Genomic DNA, 20,362 nt, shown 5'->3' with positions numbered 1-20,362 from the left:
TTTCCAGCTTCAGAAAAAATACAAAAGAAAAAAGAAAAAAAAAAAAAGAATAAGCTTAACAAAGAATGTGAAGAACCTATATACTGAAAATTGCAAAGCATTATTAAAAGAAATCAAAGAAGATACAGTGGAATGGTAAAATATTCCATGCTCATGGATCAGAAGAATCAACATTGTTAAAATGGCCATATTACTCAAAGCAATCTACAAATTTAATGCAATCCCAATGGCATTTTTTAAAGAAATGGAGCAAAAAAATCACCAGATTTGTATGGAACCATAAAAGACCCAAGTAAACAAAGCAATTCTGAGAAAAAAATAATGAAGCTGGAAGTATCATATTACCTGACTTCAAACTATACTGTAGAGTCACAAAAATGAAAACAGCATGGTATTGGAAGAAAAACAGACATACAGACCAAATGAACAGAATCGAGAGCCCAGAAATAAAACCACATGTATATGGACAAATAATCTTTGACAAAGAAGCCAAAAACACACAATGGAGAAAAGAAAGCCTCTTCAATAAATGGTACTGGAAAAATTGGAAAGCTACATGCAAGAGAATGAAACTTGACTGCAGTTTGTCTCCCTGCACAGAAATTAATTCAGTATGAATCAAACACCTAAATATAAGATCAGAAACTATAAATGACATAGAAGAAAACAGAGGTACTAAACTTATTGACCTTGGCTGTAGAGAACATTTTATGAGTTTGACCCCAAAGGCAAGGGAAATAAAGGCAACAATAAATTAATTGGACTATATATAACTAAAAAGCTTCTGCACAGCAAAAAAAAATCAATAACAAAGCAAAAAAGCAACCATCCAAATGGAAGCTGATATTCACAAACAACAGCTATCAATAGAGCTATCATATGACCCAGCAATCCTTCTGCTGGGTAGCCACCCAAAAAACTCAACAACATTAGCATGCAAAGACACATGCACCCCCATATTCATCGCAGCATTATTCACAGTGGCCAAGACATGGAAACAACCAAAGTGTCCCTTGATAGAGGATTGGATAAAGAAGATGTGGTATATGTATATAATAGAATACTCTTCAGCCATAAGAAATGATGATATATTGCCATTTACAACAGGGATGGACCTTGAGATCATTCTACTAAGTGAAATAAGTAAATCAGAAAAAGCTAAGAACTATATGATTTCACACATAGGTGAGATATAAAAATGAGATTTGGCCATGGCCAGTTGGCTCAGTGGATAAAGTGTCAGCCTAGAGTAAAAATGTCCCAGGTTTGATCCCTGGGCAGGGCACACATGAAAAACAACCATCTGCTTCACTTCCTCTCCCTGTATCCCTTCTTTCTCTCTTCTCTTTTCACAGCCAGGGGCTTGATTGGTCCAAGTGTCCACCCTAGGCACTGAGAATAAATTAGTTGGTCCAAGCGTCAACTTCAGGTGCTAAAAATAGCTCAGTTGATTTGAGCATCAGCCCCAGATGGGGGTTGCCAGGTGGATTCCAGTCAGGGTGCATGGGGACTGTCTATCTCCTTTTCTTTCACTTAAAACAAAGGCAAAATTTTAAAAACTGAGTCTCATGGACATAGATAAAAGTGAAGTGGTTACCAGGAAGAAGGGGTTAGGGGGAAGGGAGTAAAGAAGGACAAATATACAGTGATGGAAAATGATTTGACTTTTGGTAATAGGCACACAAAGCAATCAACAGTTCAAATGTGCTATAGAAATGTTTACCTGAAACCTACATACTGGTGTGTGTGTGTGTGTGTGTGTGTGTGTGTGTGTGTGTGTGTGTGTGTGACAGAGACAGAGAGAGGAACAGATAGGGACAGAGAGACAGGAAGGGAGAGAGATGAGAGCATTAATTTTTTGTTGTGGCACCTTAGTTGTTCATTGCTTTCTCGTATCTGCCTTGACTGGGGGGTGGGGGGCTACAGCAGAGCAAATGAAATGACCCCTTGCTCAAGTCAGTGAACTTGGGCGTAAGCCAGTGACCTTGGGTTTCAAGCCAGTGACCTTTGGGTTCAAGCCAGCAACCATGGGGTCATGTCTGCAATCCCACGCTCAAGCCAGCGACCCCTCTCTCAAGCTGGTGAGCCTGTGCTCAAGGCACCGACCTTGGGGTTTCGAACCTGGGTCCTCTGAGTCCCAGTCTGGCACTCTATCCACTGCACCACTGCATGGTCAGGCGAAATCTATGTACTGTTGTTGATTAATGTCACCTCATTAAATTTAATTTCTAAATAAAAAAAGAAAAATTTATTAGTAGCATTTTTATACACCAATAATGAACTATCAGAAAGAGAAATTTAAGAAAACAATTCCATTTACTATTGAAAAAAAAAAGAAGTAAGCTACACAAGAATAAATTTAACCAAGGAGGTAAAAGAATTGTACTTGGAAATGATAAGACACTGAAGAAAGAAATTGAGGAAGCTACAAATAAGTGGAAGCACATACTGTACTTATGGATAGAGAAAATTAATATTATTAAAATGTCTATATTATCCAAGCAACCTACAGATGCAATACAATTCTTATTAAAATACCAATGGTGACTCAAATGATCTACACCAAATATTCCAAAAATATATATGGAACCACAGAAGTTCCCAAAGAGCCACAGCAATCTTGAGAAAGAAAACTAAAGTTGGAGGTGTCATAGTATCTGATATCAAACTATACTGCAAGTCCATATTAATCAAAACAGCATGGTTTTGGCACAAGAACAGGCATATAGATCAATAGAACAGAATGGAGAGCACAGAAATAAACCCGCACCTTTATAGTCAATTTTATCTGGTAAAGGAGGCAAGAACATACAATGAGGTAAAGAAAGTCTCTTCAATAAAGGTGTTGTGTAAATTGAACAGATACATGCAAAAAAATAAAACTAGACCACCAATTTATACCATACACAAGAATAAACTCAAAATGCTTTAAAGACTTAAATATAAGTTGCAAAACCATAAAATTCCTAGAAGAAAAGATAGGTAGTAAAATTTCAGATACTTCTCATAGCAATATTTTTGCTGATATATCTCCTCAGGCAAGGGAAACAAAGGAAAAAAAATAAACAAATGGCACTACATTAAACTAAAAAGCTTCTGTATAGTAAAAGAAACCATCAACAAAATGGAAAGGGAACCCACTGAATGAGAGAACATATTTGCCAATGATGCATCTGATTAAGGTTAATTTCCAAAATATATAATGAACTTATACTGCTCAACACCAAGAAGACAACCCAGTTAAAAAATGCGCAAGGGGCCTGAATAGACACTTCTTCAAGAGAACATACAGATGGCCAATAAAAATATTCAAAAATGCTCAATGTCACTAATCATCAGAGAGATGCAAATTAAAATCACAATGAGATATCACCTCACACCTGTCAGAATGGCTATCATCAATAAATCAACAAGCAAGTGTTGGTGAGGATGTGGAGAAAAAGGAGCCCCCATGAACTGTTAGTGGGAATACATACTGATGCAGCCACTGTGGATACAGTATCCAGTTTCTACAAAAAATTAAAAATGGAACTGCCTTTTGACCCAACAATCATTTCTAGGAATATATGTGAAGAAACTTGAAACTCTGATTCAAAAGAATGTATGCATTCTTTTGTTCATTGCAGCATTTTTTACAATAGCCATGATCTAGAACAGCCCAAGTGCCCATCAGTAGACGAGGGGATAAAAAGCTGTGGTACATTTACACAATGGAATACTACTCAACTATTAAAAAAAAATAATGAAATCTTACCTTTTGTGTCAGCATGGGTAGACCTGGAGATTATTATGTTAAGTGAAATAAGCCAGGCAGAGAAAGGCAAATACCATAGATCTCACTTGTATGTGGAACCTAATGAACAAAGTAACCTGACCAACAAAATAGAGGCATGGATACATGGAACAGACTGACAGCTGTCAGAGGGGAGGGGGATTGGGGGGTGCTGAATGAAAGAAGGTGAAGGGATTAAGGGGAAACAATAGATATATGTTACACATAGACAGAGACAACAGTGTGGTGATAGCCAGAGGGAAAGGGTGGTGGAGGGTAGATCAGGGGTCCCCAAACTTTTTACACAGGGGGCCAGTTCACTGTCCCTCAGACCATTGGAGGGCTGGACTATAAAAAAAACTATGAACAAATCCCTATGCACACTGCACATATCTTATTTTAAAGTAAAAAAAAAAACAAAACGGGAACAAATACAATATTTAAAAAAAAAGAACAAGTAAATTTAAATCAACAAACTGACCAGTATTTAAATGGGAACTATACTCCTCTCACTGACCACCAATGAAAGAGGTGCCCCTTCCAGAAGTGCGGCAGGGGCCGGATAAATGGCCTCAGGGGGCCGCATGTGGTGGGGACCCCTGGGGTAGATGGAGGAGGGCAAAGGGCAGCGGTTAGGGAATGGGGATGGAGAGAGACTGCTTGGGGCGATGAGCACATGATGCAGTTTTGTTGAATTGTACACTTGAAACCTGCAGGGTTTTGTGAACCAATGTCATCCCCATAAATTCAGTTAAAAAAAAAAAAAATATATATATATATATATATATATATATATATATATATATATGCAAAAGACAATTACACTAAGGCCCAGCCATTATATTACTGTACTTATTTGTAGCAGGTTTTGTTTTGTTTTTTCTTGAAGAGGAGTTTGAGATCTTGGGTGTGTTCATAAAAGTAGGTCTTTGATTGTGGTTCCTGTGGGGACTCACAGGAAACAGGTTTAATTTGAGATTAGTGAACCTAACTGACTATCCCTGTGAGCTTTATTTCAGTTGGAGTGTTTGGTCAGACTTGATGTGGGCCCTTCCATCTGGGCTGTAGTTGAGACTTAGGATAATTGTCCCTCTAGATTTTTAATTAGACCATTACTCCTGGTTCAATTTGTTTGTGTTAGTAGTCTTTATTGTGGGCAGGTAGAATTTAGTTTCCATATTTCTGCAATGGTTTTTGTATTTGTCCTGGATTAATGATGTAAGACATCAGCTGGGAGATTTCGTCATTTATTAATAGGACAGACCTGAGAAAGGACCTGCCACAGGTGAGTTCAAAGGGGCTAATGTGTAATTTTCTTTAGGTACAGCTCTCATGTTCATGAGATTTACGCAAAACAGACACCCAAGACTGCAGTTTCTTGGCATAGCTTGGCTACAGTTATTTTTCAGGACTGAGTAGCTTTTTCTAGCTTATTCGAGGATTTAGGCATCCCTGAAGAGTGTAAGTGATAGTTGATGCTGAAAGCTTGAGACAGCTGTGGTGTAATTTTGGCTACAAAAGAGTGTCCACCATCATTCTATAAGCATCTTGGTAGTCCAAACCCAGGGAAGATTTTCATTTTAGTAAGTACCTGGCTATTTTAGTAGCTTCTTCTGTTCTGATAAGAAAGGCTTCAATCCATTGGTGAAAGGGTTTACAAATACTAGCAAATACTTCATTCTAACTTTAGGGGGCAGCCTGAGTATCATCAATTTGCCAGTCCTTTCCAGAGTATGTCTTCTTGATGTAAACACAACATCAAGAGGAAAGGAAGAGGGAGGTGGCTGGTTATTTTTTAACTAACAGGTCACTTCCTTTACAGTTTTTTTGGTCTCCCCGCTGTTTCTGTTTCATAAACAGCGGGGAGACCAGGATGGCAAGAGCATTGCTCCCCAAGTGGGTGTCATCACGGAACATTTTGATTTATTTCCATTTTAAGATTTGAGGTAATAAAAGCTTATTATCACTTGATATTCAGCCTTCTGGGTTTCTAGAGAATCCATTCTTTAAGGCCCAAGAGACCTCTTCTGTGGTGTAAAAGGGGCCTTCTGGGGGCAGAGGGAGGTTGGGGAGCAAAGCTGCCATTAGAGTAATTGATGAAGACTATTCTACTATCTTAGCTGCCAGATCTGCTAATGTATTGCCTTTGATTGTGTCAGTGTTTGCCTTTTGGTGGCCCCAGCAGCCCATCATTGCTATCTTCTTGGGGAAGTGTTATAACTGCAAGGAGTTCTAAAATTTCTTTATGGTGTTTTATGGGGTAATTTTTAGACATTAAAAGTCCTCTTTCTTTCCAAATAGAAACATGGGCATGTGATATTAGAAACCCATACTTGTTTTAAGTGAGAGGAGGGGAGGTAGTGAGACTCACGCATGCACCTCGATGGGGATCCACCTGGCAACCCCCGTCTGGGGCTGTTGCTTGAATCAATCTCAGCTTCCAGGGCCCATGTTTGAATTAATCACGCCACTGGCTGCGGGAGGGAAAGAGAGAGAAGTGGAGAGGTTGGAGTGGAGAAGCAGATGGGCACTTCTCTTGTGTGCCCTAACTGGGAATCAAACCCGGGACATTCTTATGCTGGGCTGAGGCTCTATCCACTGAGCAAACCTGTATGGCTGTAACCCATACTTTGAGTCAGTACAGATATTTACTTGGACGTTTTTTCCTAAGGCATTAGTGAATATTATAAGTTCAGATTTTTTGGGTCAAAGTGGTAGCGGATAGGAGTTTTGTTTTTATTGTTTATTGAAGACTGACCCTGCCTTTTTTACCCTATTTTGTATAAAACTGTTGCCACCCATAAAACATTCTGCTTCAGGGTTAGGTCAAGTTTCACCTTTTAAGTCAGGCTTGCATGAATGTACTTGTTTAATAGTTTCTGTGCATTGATGTGTGACCTGAGTTTTTTTGTTTATTGTTAGAAGGACAGAAGGATTGAGAGTTGGCAAAGCTTTAGTGTTCATTCAGGAGAATCGTGGAGGAGAAGCTAATATTTATGTAGCCTTTCCTCCGGTGAGCCATTAATGACCTTTTATTTCTAACACTCCTTGTATCTGATGGGAGGTTTGAACTCTTTGTGTTTGCCCTGGGCAAAATTATTGTCCTCTCCTATTGTTGCAGGAGCAAAGGAGTGAATCCCGGAGGATGCTCAGACAAGTGCTGGAGGAAGTGAGGGTTTATTAGCTGTCAGAGCAGTGTGACCCAAAAAGGGCAACAAAACATGAGAAGTTAGTTTTTCTGAGTCTTATACACCTTTACAGCTTTAGCTTTCATGTGACAAGTGCCTGATTTTTTTTTTTTTTACTTCTTTGTCTGTAGACCAACATGACTCTCGTGTCTCTGGGAGGGGAGGGGTTCTGAGAGGAGGTTTTGTCTGTTTGTCCTTGACTATTCACATACCCTGTTTATCTTGCTTGTGTTGCAAGTTATTTCAGGTAGCTGATAAAGGGCTGTGCAGCTGTGGTTTGTTACTTTTCAAACTTACTCAGTCAGCCCTTCCTCCCTCCCTCCCTTCCTCCCTCACTATTTGAGTAGTGGATGCTATGGCTTCTAAACAATGTGGCTAGCTGGCTGCTATAAGATGTAGTTGTTTTGAAAACTAAGCTACTGGTTTTGGAGTCAGACTCAATTTCTGGGTGAGGACTCCAAGTGTTGTTTCTCATCTCTCTGCTATATACAGGGTAAACGGCTTTTCTAAAGTTGGCAGCTCTAAAATGAGTATACTGCTTAGTTTCACTTTTAACTTTTTTTTTATAAATAAATTTTTATTAATTTTAATGAGATGACATCAATAAATCAGGATACATATATTCAAAGAAAACATGTCCAGGTTATCTTGTCATTCAATTATGTTGCATACCCATCACCCAAAGTCAGATTGTCCTCTGTCACCTTCTATCTAGTTTTCTTTGTGCCCCTCCTCCTCCCCCTCTCCCTCTCCCTCCTTCCCTCCCCCCCCCCAATAACCACCACACTCTTGTCCATGTCTTTTAGTCTTGTTTTTATGTCCCACCAATGTATGGAATCATGCAGTTCTTGATTTTTTCTGATTTACTTGTTTCACTCTCACTTTTAACTTTTTTATTTAGATATTAATTTTAACAAGGTGACATTGATCAATAAGAGTAGATAGGTTTCAGATAAACATTTCTATAGCATTTGAACTGTTGATTATGTTGTATATCCATCACCCAAAGTCAAATCATTTTCTGTCACCATATATTTGTTCTTCTTTATTCCCTTCTCTCCCACCCCTTCTCCCACACCTGTTTTCCCCACTCCTGGTAACCACTTTACTTTTATCTCAGTCTCAGTTTTATATCCCACCTATGTGTAAAATCATGCAGTTCTTAGCTTTTTCTGAATTACTTATTTCACTCAGTGTAATGTTCTCTAGGTCCATCTATGTTGTAGTAAATGGCAATATGTCATCATTTCTTTTTTTTATTGTCTATGTAATTGGACTTTTGTTATTATTTTTTTAGTATTACCTCATCATACTTTATCTTTTTTGTAATTTATTTATTTATTTATTTTAGAGAGGAGAGGGAGAGACAGAGAGAGAGAAGGGGGAGAGGAGCTGGAAGCATCAACTCCCATATGTGCCTTGACCAGGCAAGCCCAGGGTTTCGAACCGGCGACCTCAGCATTTCCAGGTCGACGCTTTATCCACTGTGCCACCACAGGTCAGGCTGTCATCATTTCTTATAGCTGAGTAGTATTCAATTTTATATATGTACCACATCTTTTTTATCCAATCCTCTATCAAGGGACATTTTAGTTGTTTCCATGTCTTGGCCACTGTGAATAATTTTATGAACATGGGGGTGCATGTATCTTTACATACCAGAGTTTCTGAGTTTCTGGGTTAGATACCCAGTTGAAGGATTGCTGAGTCATATGGTAGTTCTATTCTTAATTTTTTGAGGAACCACTATACTTTCTTCCAAAATAGTTGTACTAATTTGCATTCCCACCAGCAGTGAATGAGAGTTTGTTTCTCTCCACAGCCTCTTCAACACTTGTTATTACCTGTCTTGTTGATGATAGCCACACTTTTAACTTCTCAAAGGCATGGTAGCATTTAAGGGCACAGCCTATAGGCTCTTTGTTGTCTTTCTTTAAAGCCTTATATAGCGGTTTAGCAATTAGCCCAAGACCTGGTATCTACAGGTGGCAGAAGCCAGGTATTCCTAAAAATTCTCAAAGCTGTTGTGTAATTGTGAGACTCAGAACCAATATGGCCTGGGGGTTTTATTTGGGAGGGATGGCAGGGTCCAGGATCCTGGGCTAAGTAGGTATCCCAAATGTTGGACTGTGAGGAATTATTTGGGTTTGTTAGGAGAAAACTTGATATCCTCTATTTGCAAAGATGTTTAATACTACCAGGATGAAATTTTTATCTGAGTTTTCTTTGTTATAACTAGAAATTAATAAGTCATCAGCATCTCATAGGAGGGTCCCATTAGTCAATTGGAGTTTTTAATTTCTTGGTTAAAGCATTTTCAAACAAATGGGGACTGTCCTTAATGTCCCGAGGGAGTACAGTCCGTGTATATTGGCAAGTGTCTCTAATTTGGAGGTTAGTCTATTCAAATGTGAGCAAGTACTGGGAGTCAGGATGAAGGGGGATGCAGAAAAAGGCACCCTTTAAATCTAATACAGTAAACTATTTGGCTTCTCCTAGGATTTAAGATAGTGTAGGGATTTGGAACTATAGAATGAAATTGCAGGCTTATTTATTACCCTTAGGTCTTGTACAAACTGATATTCTTCATTTGGCTTTTGAACTGGAAGAATAGGTGTATTGCATAAGGGTTGGCAGGGCCTGAGAAGCCCAGGCCTTAAATATTTTTCAGTAAGAGGCTTGATCCCTTTTAAGGCCTTAGGTTTTAGAGGGTACTGTCTTTTGTTAGGGTAGGGTACCCTGGTTTTAGGGATATCTTGACCAAGGGACGTTCGTTGCACTGCCTGGTATTCCCGTTTCTCATACTTTGGAGTTGACTTGGATGAGGACAGATTCTGGAATATTATTAATTTCTGGTTTAAGGTCAGAAGTTAGATTGCCCATTAGGCATAACTATGAGGGTTCATAATCTTCCATGGCTAATGCTTTTAGGATTATGGTAGTTCCTAGACAAGACAATATGTCCTTTTCTAGTAAGGGAATGGGCCGCCCCAGAACTACAAGAGAGTTTCATCCTTCTTCTTTTCTTTTCTTTTTTCTTTTTTTTATTTTTTGAGCAACCTTTTTAATTTGTCATAATTAACAGTCTTAATAGTATATTTTTTTCAATGCTTCTATGAGATAAGTAACCATATGAGTCCAGTGGTCCCTTCCCTCTTGTCCTTCATCTGGCCCAGTTCGACACACCTGGTGGGATTGCATCTCCCCCTGGTTGACATACGTGATGCTGAGCATGATGACAAACTAATTAATGACTAAAAGTGAGATTTTCAAGGCAGCAACCAAGGGGTTGAGTGAAATGGTAGTGTCGAGGATGCCCATTTACCACAGTGATCAAGCGGGTTTTAGAATAAAGATGCCCTGGTGAGTGAGTTAGAGCAGAGTAAGCAGCCTCCCCACCATGTCTAATAAAAATGTAATGGGCTTACCTTCCACATCAAGGCTTACTTGAGGCTGCTCTGGTGAGGTGGTCAGACAATTGACAGAAGTGGTAGGAAGCCTCGGGCACCATCAATTCTCCGGTGTTTTGACCATCACTAGTTTGGAGGCATTACTTTCCCTTCGGAGCCTAGCACATTCACTTTTCCAATTGCCTTCCCTCTTGTAGAGGGTATATGGTCCTAGAGGGAGTTGAGATAGTCAGTCGTGGGTATTTCTCTTTTATGTGTCCTTCTTGTCTGCAGGAATAGCATTGCTCCTTGGATGTCCATTGTAGCCCAGGGGCCAGGTGACCCTGAGGTGGCATAGGACTTAAAGCTGCAGCTAACAAGTGAGCCTTTTGTTTCCATCAGGTGACTTTTTGCTCTTCCTCTGCCCTGTCTCAGTTCTTAAAAACACTGAAAGCTATCTCAGTCAGTTGCTCAGTGAGGGTCTGGGCTTCCAAGGTTGGTTTTATAACTTTTTCCTGCTGTCTGGGGCTGCCTGCTGAATGAAAAGCATTCCCAGAAGTGTTTGGTCCTTAACAGACTCAAAGTCCATGTTTGGGTACTTTCATAAAGGTTTTGTTATTTGCCCCTGGAAAAGGGCGGGATTTCATCCTTCTTCTTCTCTTTTTTTTTCTTTTTTATTTTTTGAGCAACCTTTTTTTTTTTTTAATTTTTTTTTTAATTTTATTTATTCATTTTTAGAGAGGAGAGAGAGAGAGAGAGAAGGGGGGAGGAGCTGGAAGCATCAACTCCCATATGTGCCTTGACCAGGCAAGCCCAGGGTTTCGAACCAGCGACCTCAGCATTTCCAGGTCGATGCTTTATCCACTGCGCCACCACAGGTCAGGCTTGAGCAACCTTTTTAATTTGTCATAATTAACAGTCTTAATAGTATATTTTTTTCAATGCTTCTATGAGATAAGTAACCATATGAGTCCAGTGGTCCCTTCCCTCTTGTCCTTCATCTATCCCAGTTCGACACACCTGGTGGGATTGCATCTCTCCTGATTGACATACGTGATGCTGAGCTTGATGACAAACTAATTTATCAGTACAAGCCCTAGCAGTTCCTGTTCTGCGCTGCTTTTCATCTACAGTGAAGCAGTGGGAGAGAACAATCTGTAAACTACTCCAAGTTAGGTCATCAGTCAGTGTTAAGTGACTAAACCCCTCCGTGAATTTGCTAGGATCTTTGGGAAACTGACCATATTTTTCTTTGCAAAGGGCCAGGTCAGACATAGAAAAGGGAATGGGTACCCAAATAATTCCTTTCAGACTCCGTGTTTGCTACTTTCCTCAGAGTTCGAGTATACTGAGTCCGGCTCCTTGTAGTGGCAGGACTCATAGCAGGGCTGGTGCCGGCAGTTCTGTAGTGGAAGGATTCTACAGCAGTGGCTGCACTTTGGGTTCAGCTGGGGTGTAAACTGAGCAGCCATCTGCTTTGCCCTCAGGATGAATTCTGTTTGATTCCCTAGCAGGTGTCCCCAAACTTTTTACACAGGGGGCAAGTTCACTGTCCCTCAGACCATTGAGGGGCCGCCACATATAGTGCTCCTCTCACTGACCACCAGTGAAAGAGGTGCCCCTTTCCGGAAGTGCAGCGGGAGCTGTATAAATGGTTTCAGGTGGCCACAAGCGGCCCACGGGCCGTAGTTTGGGGATGCCTGCTAGGGACAGAGGCCAGCATCTTGCTGAAGCTGCAAAGAAGGTGTCCTTTAATTCATCTGCCATGTGGCAACACATCCTACAATACTTCCTTAAATCTCTATCTTGATAAAGAACCATAAACAACTGAATATAAAGTATTTTACTCCATTTGTCTTCATTTTTGCAAAAAAAAACAAAAACAAACACAAACACCTAATTGGTGAATAGTGTTATAATTCAGAGATTCATTTACAGGCCAGACTTCCCTGTCTGCAGTTTGTATTGAGGCTAGGTGGTGACATTACAAAAAAAAAAAATTTAATGAGGTATTTTTTCCTTTGATCATTGCTCTTAAAGAAGTACCAGTTGTTAAGGAGACACCCTAGGAGAGGATCTTGGGGTGTCAATTCAGTTATTCCTTAGAGTTCTATACATTTTCATCTACTTTAAAGGTATGATCTGAAAATTGAAACAGACTCATAGACTCAGAGAACAGACTGATGGTTGCCAAAAGCGGAGTTTGGAGACTAGATGAAAAAGGTGAAGGGATTAAAAAGGACAAATTGGCAGTTACAAAATAGTCCTGGGGATGTAAAGGACAGCATAGGGAATATTGTCAATAAGACTGTAATAACTAGGTATGGTGCCAGGTGAGTACTGGAAATTTCAGGGGAAACACTATAAAATAAATGATTGTCTAACCACTATGTTGTATACCTGAAACTGACCAAAAAAAACTTGCCAACTAAGAACATATGCATAAACTGGGGCCATATTGTCTCAAAATTAGGCAAAACCAAAGTGCTACAATGTGATAGAGCTAGGTGGTGGGCATTTTGTTGTTATTTCTATTTTTCTGTAATTTGAAATTTTCATAAATAGAAAGATACTTACACCTTTACTTTTGTAGATATTACTGCTTCTCTGTTCAAAATAAATGTCTTTGAATTTTAATAATGAATGAGTTTAAGAAAAAACACTAAGTAAAAAAGAGTGTAGACAAGATATGGATATGGCTAAATCATTGAGTTCCTAGTGTGTGGCTGGAGGTTGGGAAATACTGATGTGTTTTGCGCTGTCCCTTTTTACTCCAGCTGACTCAAAGTTGCAGAACCAAATTTGAACTTGGTTCAACAATAACAATGTTGGTCACTGTTTTGGGCATATTTGTATTCTTCTTCAGATTTGAATTTCCAGCTCTCTATTCTACCTTATATTATTTCATCATATGTATTCCAGGGAAGTAGGGCACCAAAACACACTGAATCGTGCCCTGACTCTAGCAGACCTCAGTCCTCGCAGTCATACCAATCTGACACTCTCGGGAAGATGCCTTAGCCTTCCTCACACCAAGTCCTCCCGTTACAAAGTTACAATATACCAATAAAAGAATCACAGTGAACACCAAATACATTTTATAAAAATTTACAAGTAAATGACAAAATATAAATTCTCTCACTGATGGCCTTTGGGTATGGTGAATTATTATCTAAAACAATTGTGAAAGAGGTTATTAGTGCAAAGACCCAAGGAGGTCCTTTGTATCCCAGAATAGAATCTGCCTACTTATGGGAAGCTGCAATGGTTTCAAAGTCCATAACGTGAGACTCTAAATTCTGGGGAAAACTTGGAACTTAGAAAGGTAGATTTTGAGAGACAAAGAGTCTGGAAGACTTTGAAGTATCAGGCAGAACATGCACTTCTCTTAGAAAGTTTCAAGAATGAACTTAGTAACTTCAAAGACCAAAATAAACTTTTGTTTATTGTTTTATGCTTTTTTAGTGTTTCTTTGTTTTATGCACCTAAGTTCCTGGTTCATACTGGATATTTCAGAGAAGAGTCTATGCTGCCATGGGTCAGTTCATGGAGCAATGCAAGGGGTACAAGATTCTGATTGTGGCATCAATCTTTCTCATATGGGTGAGTACTGCCCTTGCTCGGCCCTATTTTGTTCTCTCCTTAAGCAACCTCACGTTTGGATTGATTACTGTCTTAATCTGGGAGAGAAGACTGAGGGAGCTCTCAATCTCCTTTTATCTGTCCCTGTGTGACTCCAGAGGCGGCAATTGCCAGGGTGGAATGTCCTCCTTAAGAAGAGTTGGGTGTTGGGGTCTATTAGGGAATTAGAAACACAAACCCAGAAGAGACTGTTTCAGGGAAATCCCAGTGGAGGATAAAAAAGCAATTCACATCATCTTAGCTCTCTCACCCTTTCTGCCACAGTGTAAGAGAAAGAGAACAAGTCTGTGATGTCCAATTTTGCTTCTTAGCACAGAGAAAAAGAGGCAGAGTCAGGAAAACATTCTCTGTCTGAAAAGAGAGTGGGCAATTGGCTGGAGTGACCTTTGTGGTGTTTTGGGCAACTTCGCTGTGACAAGAAGCTAAGAATGCCTGTTTGTACCAGGGTTGTAGTGGGTTTCTGGGACTTAATGTAGCTATAGATAACATTTGTTTGACTTGTTTCAACTCATGTTTCTGGGAGTTTTTTGTTGTTGTTGTTTTTAGTGAGAGAGAGACAGGAAGTGAGAGAAATAAGAAGCATCAACTCCTAGTTGCATCACTTTAGTTGTTTATTGATTGCTTCTTATATGTGCCTTGACCTAGGGGGCTCCAGATGAGCCAGTGACCTTTGGGCACAAGCCAGAGACCATGGGGTCATTTTGATGATCTCACGCTCAAGCTGGAGCCCCACGCTTAAGCTAGTGAGCCTTGTGCTCAAGCTGGATGAAACTGTAGCCAAACTGTAGACCTTGGGGTTTAGAACCTGGGACCTCAGTTCCCAGATAAACACTCTATCCACTGTAATGCCACCACTGGTCCCAGTCTCAATGTATATTTAAAGCAATTAAATGGGTTGTTGATATTTAAACAAGAGGAGCTCTCATTTGAAAATACGAATTTCTGGTTTCTCTTAAAAGTGGTCAATCTGGGCTGGCTGGTGGTGTTGCAGTAGATAGAACATCCACCTGGGACACTGAGATCACAGGTTCAAAACACCGAGGTTGCCAGTTTGAGTGCAGGCTCATCCGGTTTGAGTGTGCAGTCCCCAGCTTGAGTGTGGGGTCACCAGCTTTAGTGTGGGATCATTCACATGATCCCATGGTCACTGACTTCAGCCCAAAGGTCACTGGCTTAAGCAAGGTGTCATTGGCTCAGCTTAAGCTCTGACCTCTGCCCTGGTCAAGGTGCTAATGAGAAACAATTCATGATTGCTTCTTAAAAGGGGTCCTGAAGGCCCTGGCCGGTTGGCTCAGCGGTAGAGCGTCAGCCTGGCGTGCGGGGGACCCGGGTTCGATTCCCAGCCAGGGCACATAGGAGAAGCGCCCATTTGCTTCTCTACCCCCACCCCTCCTTCCTCTCTGTCTCTCTCTTCCCCTCCCGCAGCCAAGGCTCCATTGGAGCAAAGATGGCCCGGGCGCTGGGGATGGCTCCTTGGCCTCTGCCCCAGGGGCTAGAGTGGCTCTGGTCGCGGCAGAGCGACGCCCCGGAGGGGCAGAGCATCGCCCCTGGTGGGCGTGCCGGGTGGATCCCGGTCGGGCGCATGTGGGAGTCTGTCTGACTGTCTCTCCCCGTTTCCAGCTTCAGAAAAATACAAAAAAAAAAAAAAAAAGAGTAAACAGGGGTCCTGAAAGAGAGGATTGCTTTGACATTCCAAAGTTGTATTATTTTACTTAAGGTAAAGATTGACCTTTGTCAAGGAAGCTACAGATCTAGGATATGACTACCCACCACCACAACTTCCTTTAAGTTAAGAATTTTTAAGTTTATTACAGATGATCAGACCATCTTATTGTTACTGGTTGGGGTTCTTGGGTTCCACAAGATAGAAACCAAGAGGAAACTCCAGAGAAATTTCCAGACAGATTTTTGTTAGGCTTATGCTTGAGCACAAGGGAGGCGGCACAGGAGAAAGGAAGCCCCTGCGAACTGGGTGGAGGCTGGCTCTGCTTGGCTGCTTTTATCAGCTGGAGACAAAGTGGGCTTGCATGAAAAAAAACCCAAAACACAGGCTTTTTGGAAAAGGCAGGCTTGTGGAATTTGTCAGGGTAGAAAAAGCAAGCAGTTAAAGTAGAGACAAAATTCTGCAACTGTTTTAAACAGAGTATGGAGGGATAGTCACATTTTTATTGATGTTTGTTCTGGCTCCATCATCTTAACTTAGCTTCCTGGTCACTGGGTATTTTTTCATTCCTGGCCAAAGTCCTTATACTGTCTCACTGTGTGATTCCTTTCAGTCTCTGAGTTTGTAAGGCCCACCATTGAGTCCTTCCCTAAAGATATCACATTTAGTGTGTGGCCCCTTTTTCATCCACATTAAAAGTCAGGTCCAGGCCCTGGTCGATTGACTTAGTGGATAGAACATAGGCCCAGCGTGCGGATGGCCCAGATTCAATCCCCAGTCAGGGCACACGTGAAAAGCGGCCATCTGCTGCTCTCCCTCTACCTCTTCCCCTTCCCTTCTAGCACCAGTGGCTCAATTGGTTCAAGTGTCGGTCCTGGGTGCTGAGGATAGAGCTCGGTTGGTCCAAGCATTGGCACCGGGTGGGGGTTGCTGGTGGATCCTGGTCAGGGCATATGTGGGAGTCTCTCTATCCCTTCTCCTCTCACTTGAAAACCAGTCAGGTCCAAAAAAGTGTTGATTTTTTTCCAGAGTAAGTTTTCACTGTGTGATAGTTAGATATCTTGGTGCAGCAGTCAAAACTTTCCACTTTTTAAAAAAGTTGAATTATAAAATACATAAAAAATACATAAATCATAAATTTTCAATTAAATAAAAAGCAGAACTGTGTAATTATTGCAAGGCAAGATATAAAAATTACCGGAACCCCTAAAAGCTTTCTCTTTTGCCTCCTTCTCTGTCACTATGACCCTCTCTTCTTTCCAACTATAAATATTATAGACTATTTTAGCCTGATTTTGCATTTTATAGAAATGTAATCATACACTATGTACTCTTTTATGTGTGTCTTCTTTCATTCTATTTTTGTGAGATTCATCCATGTTGTAATGTAAAGCTGTTCTTTGTTGATTTTTATTTCATGCTCATACTCCAGTGTATCAATATATTGACAATGCACTTACCATTCTATTATTGATGGCCATTTGGATTCTGTTCAAATTGTAGCTATTTTAATTATTACTTGCTGCACATATGCATGCCTTTCTGTTGGGTATATACCAACGAGCTAAACCGCTTGGTCCTCAGGTATGCATATGTTCACCTCAATACATACAGCCAGTTGTGCAGTGATTTCCCCGATTTATGTTCTCACCAGAACTACATGAGAGATTTGCTTGCTTCATATCCTCACTAACATTGGTATTTTCTTACAGTTGTCGCCTTTCTTTGACTACAGAGAAGAATTTCACTGTGGTTTTAATTTACATACCTTTCCTAAATAATTCAGCTGAGCACAAATCCATACATTTATTGGTTATTTGAATTCCTTCTATGGTGAAATGCTGTTAAAGTATGTTCCATCCATTTTTAATTGAGGTATTTGGCTTTTCTCACTAATTTGTAGAAATTCTTTATAGATTCTGGATACAAGCTCCTTCATTTGTTGTACATGGAGCAGATATCTTCTCCAGCTCTGTGTCATGCCTGCTTTTCATTCTAATAGTGTCTTTGATTACAAGAAGTATTTTTATTTTTAAATTTTATTTCATTGTGATAAGAACACTTAACATGAGATCTATCTGCTTAACAATTCTTACATATGCAATGCCGTATTTTAGGTTCAATGTCGTGCAGCAGACCTGTGGAGTTTATCTTGCTCAACTGAAATTTTGTGCATGCTAATTAGTAATTGCCCATTTCTTCTCTCTAGCCTCTGGCGAACAGCATTCCACTCTTCAACTTTATAAATTTGATGATTTTAAGTACTTTATAAAAAGGAAATCATGTAATATTTGTCTTTCTGTGACGAGCTTCTTTCAGCAGCATAGGGAGCTGAGGTGAACGGAGGGGTGGGGGGAGTTATGGTGATGACCAGCCTAGTGGTCCCTGTTCTCCCCCACACAGCTAGATTGGGCTAGTCTCGTCAGCACTGCAAAACTAGCAGGCCAGAAACCAGTCCCCTGAGGAGACTTATGGGAACGTTGGGGCACTGGAGCTGATAGAAACTGGGAACTGGAGGTTCTCTCCCTGGTTTTATTGCAGTACGGGTGTCCTGAATCTCCTCCCAGCTTTGGAAGGTCTGTTTTCATGTTCGCCTAGCCCTCGAGTGCAGAGCCTCTCAGTTAGTTTTGTACTTCTTACGAAGGAAATTGGTCTGTGCGTTGTTGATGAATCCATGTGTTCATGGGGGGAAAGAGGGTCCAGGGCTTCCTACGTGCCACCTTAAAGATGTTATTCCTGAAGTTTTCTCTTTTCATTTCTATCTAGATAGAATGTATTTTTCTTTCTTTAAAAAAATTTTTTTAACTTATTCATTTTAGGGGGGGTGGGGGAGTAGGAACAGGAAGCATCAACTCCCATATGTGCCTTGACCAGGCAAGCCAAGGGTTTCGAACTAGGGACGTCAGCATTCCAGGTTGACACTTTATCCACTGTGCCTCCATGGGTCAAACTGTATTTTTATTTTTATACTTCCTCTTTGGTTAAAGTGAAATTTTTTTTCTTTTTTTTTATTTTATTAATTTTTAGAGAGAGTGTGAGAGAGAGAGAGAGAAGGGGGAGGGAGGAGCAGGAAGCATCAACTCCCATATGTGCCTTGGCCAGGAAAGCCCAGGGTTTTGAACCGGCGATCTCAGCGTTCCAGGTCGATGCTTTATCCACTGCGCCACCACAGGTCAGGCTAAAGTGAAATTAAGCAGATGATTTTTAAACTTTAAAAAAATTATTCATTGATATTTTAGAGAAAGGTGTAGGAGAGAAAGAGAGAGAGAAGCATCACCTGTTATTCCACTTAGTTGTACAGTCATTGGTTGCTTCTTGTGTGTGCCCTGACTGGGAATCGAACCCACAACCTTGGCAAATTGAGATGATGCTCCAACCAGCTGAGTTACCATGCCAAAGCCCAGATAATTTTTATAAAATTTGTTTTTATTAGCAAATATTTTTTACATACCAGAGAATATATATAACATGTAATGACATTTCAGGAACAATAAGACAAGCATTCATGTAACCTCTCACACCTAGTAATTCTTTTAATTTTAAACTGATATTTTTGGTCTTTCTCTCTCAAATCTGTTCAAATTTGCTGTAACATAACTCTAGGCCACTCCTACTGGTCAGTTCAGAATTTCAGGATCCTTTGTGTGGTGGCAAAGCTGCAAGTGACAGGAGACAAAAAATAAAGTCTTTGGTTCTGGGAACATGGGACATGTTCACCAGCACGTTTTTGCCCTTTGTTAGGGATGGACAAGAAGTCATTCTGATTTGTGATCTCCCAGTTTAGTGCTCCCCTGATATTCTCTCCACCCAGGAGGAAGGACTCTGAACAGGCCCCATTAGAACCAAACGCTTTATCAGCTATACTTTCTCCGAAGATGCCACTGGCCCGTGTGGGCCAAGCATTCCAAGGATCCACACAGTACTGAATCTGAGTCCAGACTTTATGATGTTCAACTTTTCTCCTCTTCAGCCCAGAGAGGAGCCAATCCTGTAAGTGTTCTGTCCTCAAACAATCAAAATAGAGACCATAGCCTCAAACGCACCTTCCATGTGTTGCCATGGATTTTGAGATGTGCCAGTGGGTTGCTTTTCTCTGAATTACACTTGCTTGAGTAGAAGAGACTATTGTTGGGCATACATCAATATCTAATAGGCCAGGTGCATAGCTCCCTCTCAAACCCACCACCACTGTTCATCGCACAAAACAAGGCCTCCCTCTCTGCTGCTCTTCCTGTTTGGTTTCTTACACTTCTCTGGTCTGTATTTGTGACTTTGTGTTTCTCAGAGTATGGGATTAGAGATCACTGGGCCCCTGGAGGAGACTCTCTGCCATTAGCAAACTTCGTGTCTTCCTAGAAAAGAATCTGCCATATCTCAGTCTTTTCCAACCTGCACCTCTGCCTGTGCTTTCTACAGCATCTCATTTTTCCAGTGATTTCTGTGGTTGAGTCACTTCTTTTGTCCACTGAGCCCAATCAGTGAGGGAGCTTCTTAAGAGATGGTCTAACCTCCTTTTAGTATAACCCTCAGCAGAATTGAGTAAAGGGCTCTTCCACCTCTGACTCTGTTGGAAATCTAGGTTGGAGATGATGGGGCTGGAGAGGTGGAGAGAGGACATAGGAAGTAAAAAGAGGACTCAATCAGAATGCCGGGTTCTGAGAGGAAAGCAAGAGCTGTGGCAGTTGGAGGCAGGCCCGCACATATCTCT

At 40.8% G+C, this 20,362-nt stretch overlaps 1 protein-coding gene across 5 annotated transcripts in view; it reads left to right on the top strand.

The window, feature by feature from the left end:
* LOC136334318 (NXPE family member 3-like) overlaps positions 1-20,362 on the top strand; it is a 288,032-nt gene that overhangs the window by 243,452 nt on the left and 24,218 nt on the right. The window contains exons 1-3 of one of the 5 annotated variants that reach the window (XM_066274367.1): positions 5,627-5,718; positions 8,312-8,387; positions 13,815-13,952. In XM_066274367.1, the coding sequence (XP_066130464.1) occupies positions 13,884-13,952 (69 nt within the window). In that variant the 5' untranslated portion in view covers positions 5,627-5,718; positions 8,312-8,387; positions 13,815-13,883. Of the gene's footprint in view, positions 1-5,626; positions 5,719-8,311; positions 8,459-11,089; positions 11,228-13,814; positions 13,953-20,362 lie in introns of those variants that run through there. The other 4 variants (XM_066274368.1, XM_066274370.1, XM_066274369.1 and 1 more) reach the window with 4 other exon arrangements.

Source organism: Saccopteryx bilineata, chromosome 4 (genome assembly GCF_036850765.1).
Source record: "Saccopteryx bilineata isolate mSacBil1 chromosome 4, mSacBil1_pri_phased_curated, whole genome shotgun sequence".
In the NCBI taxonomy this organism is placed as follows: domain Eukaryota; kingdom Metazoa; phylum Chordata; class Mammalia; order Chiroptera; family Emballonuridae; genus Saccopteryx; species Saccopteryx bilineata.
This window is presented reverse-complemented; position numbering and strand designations above follow the sequence as displayed.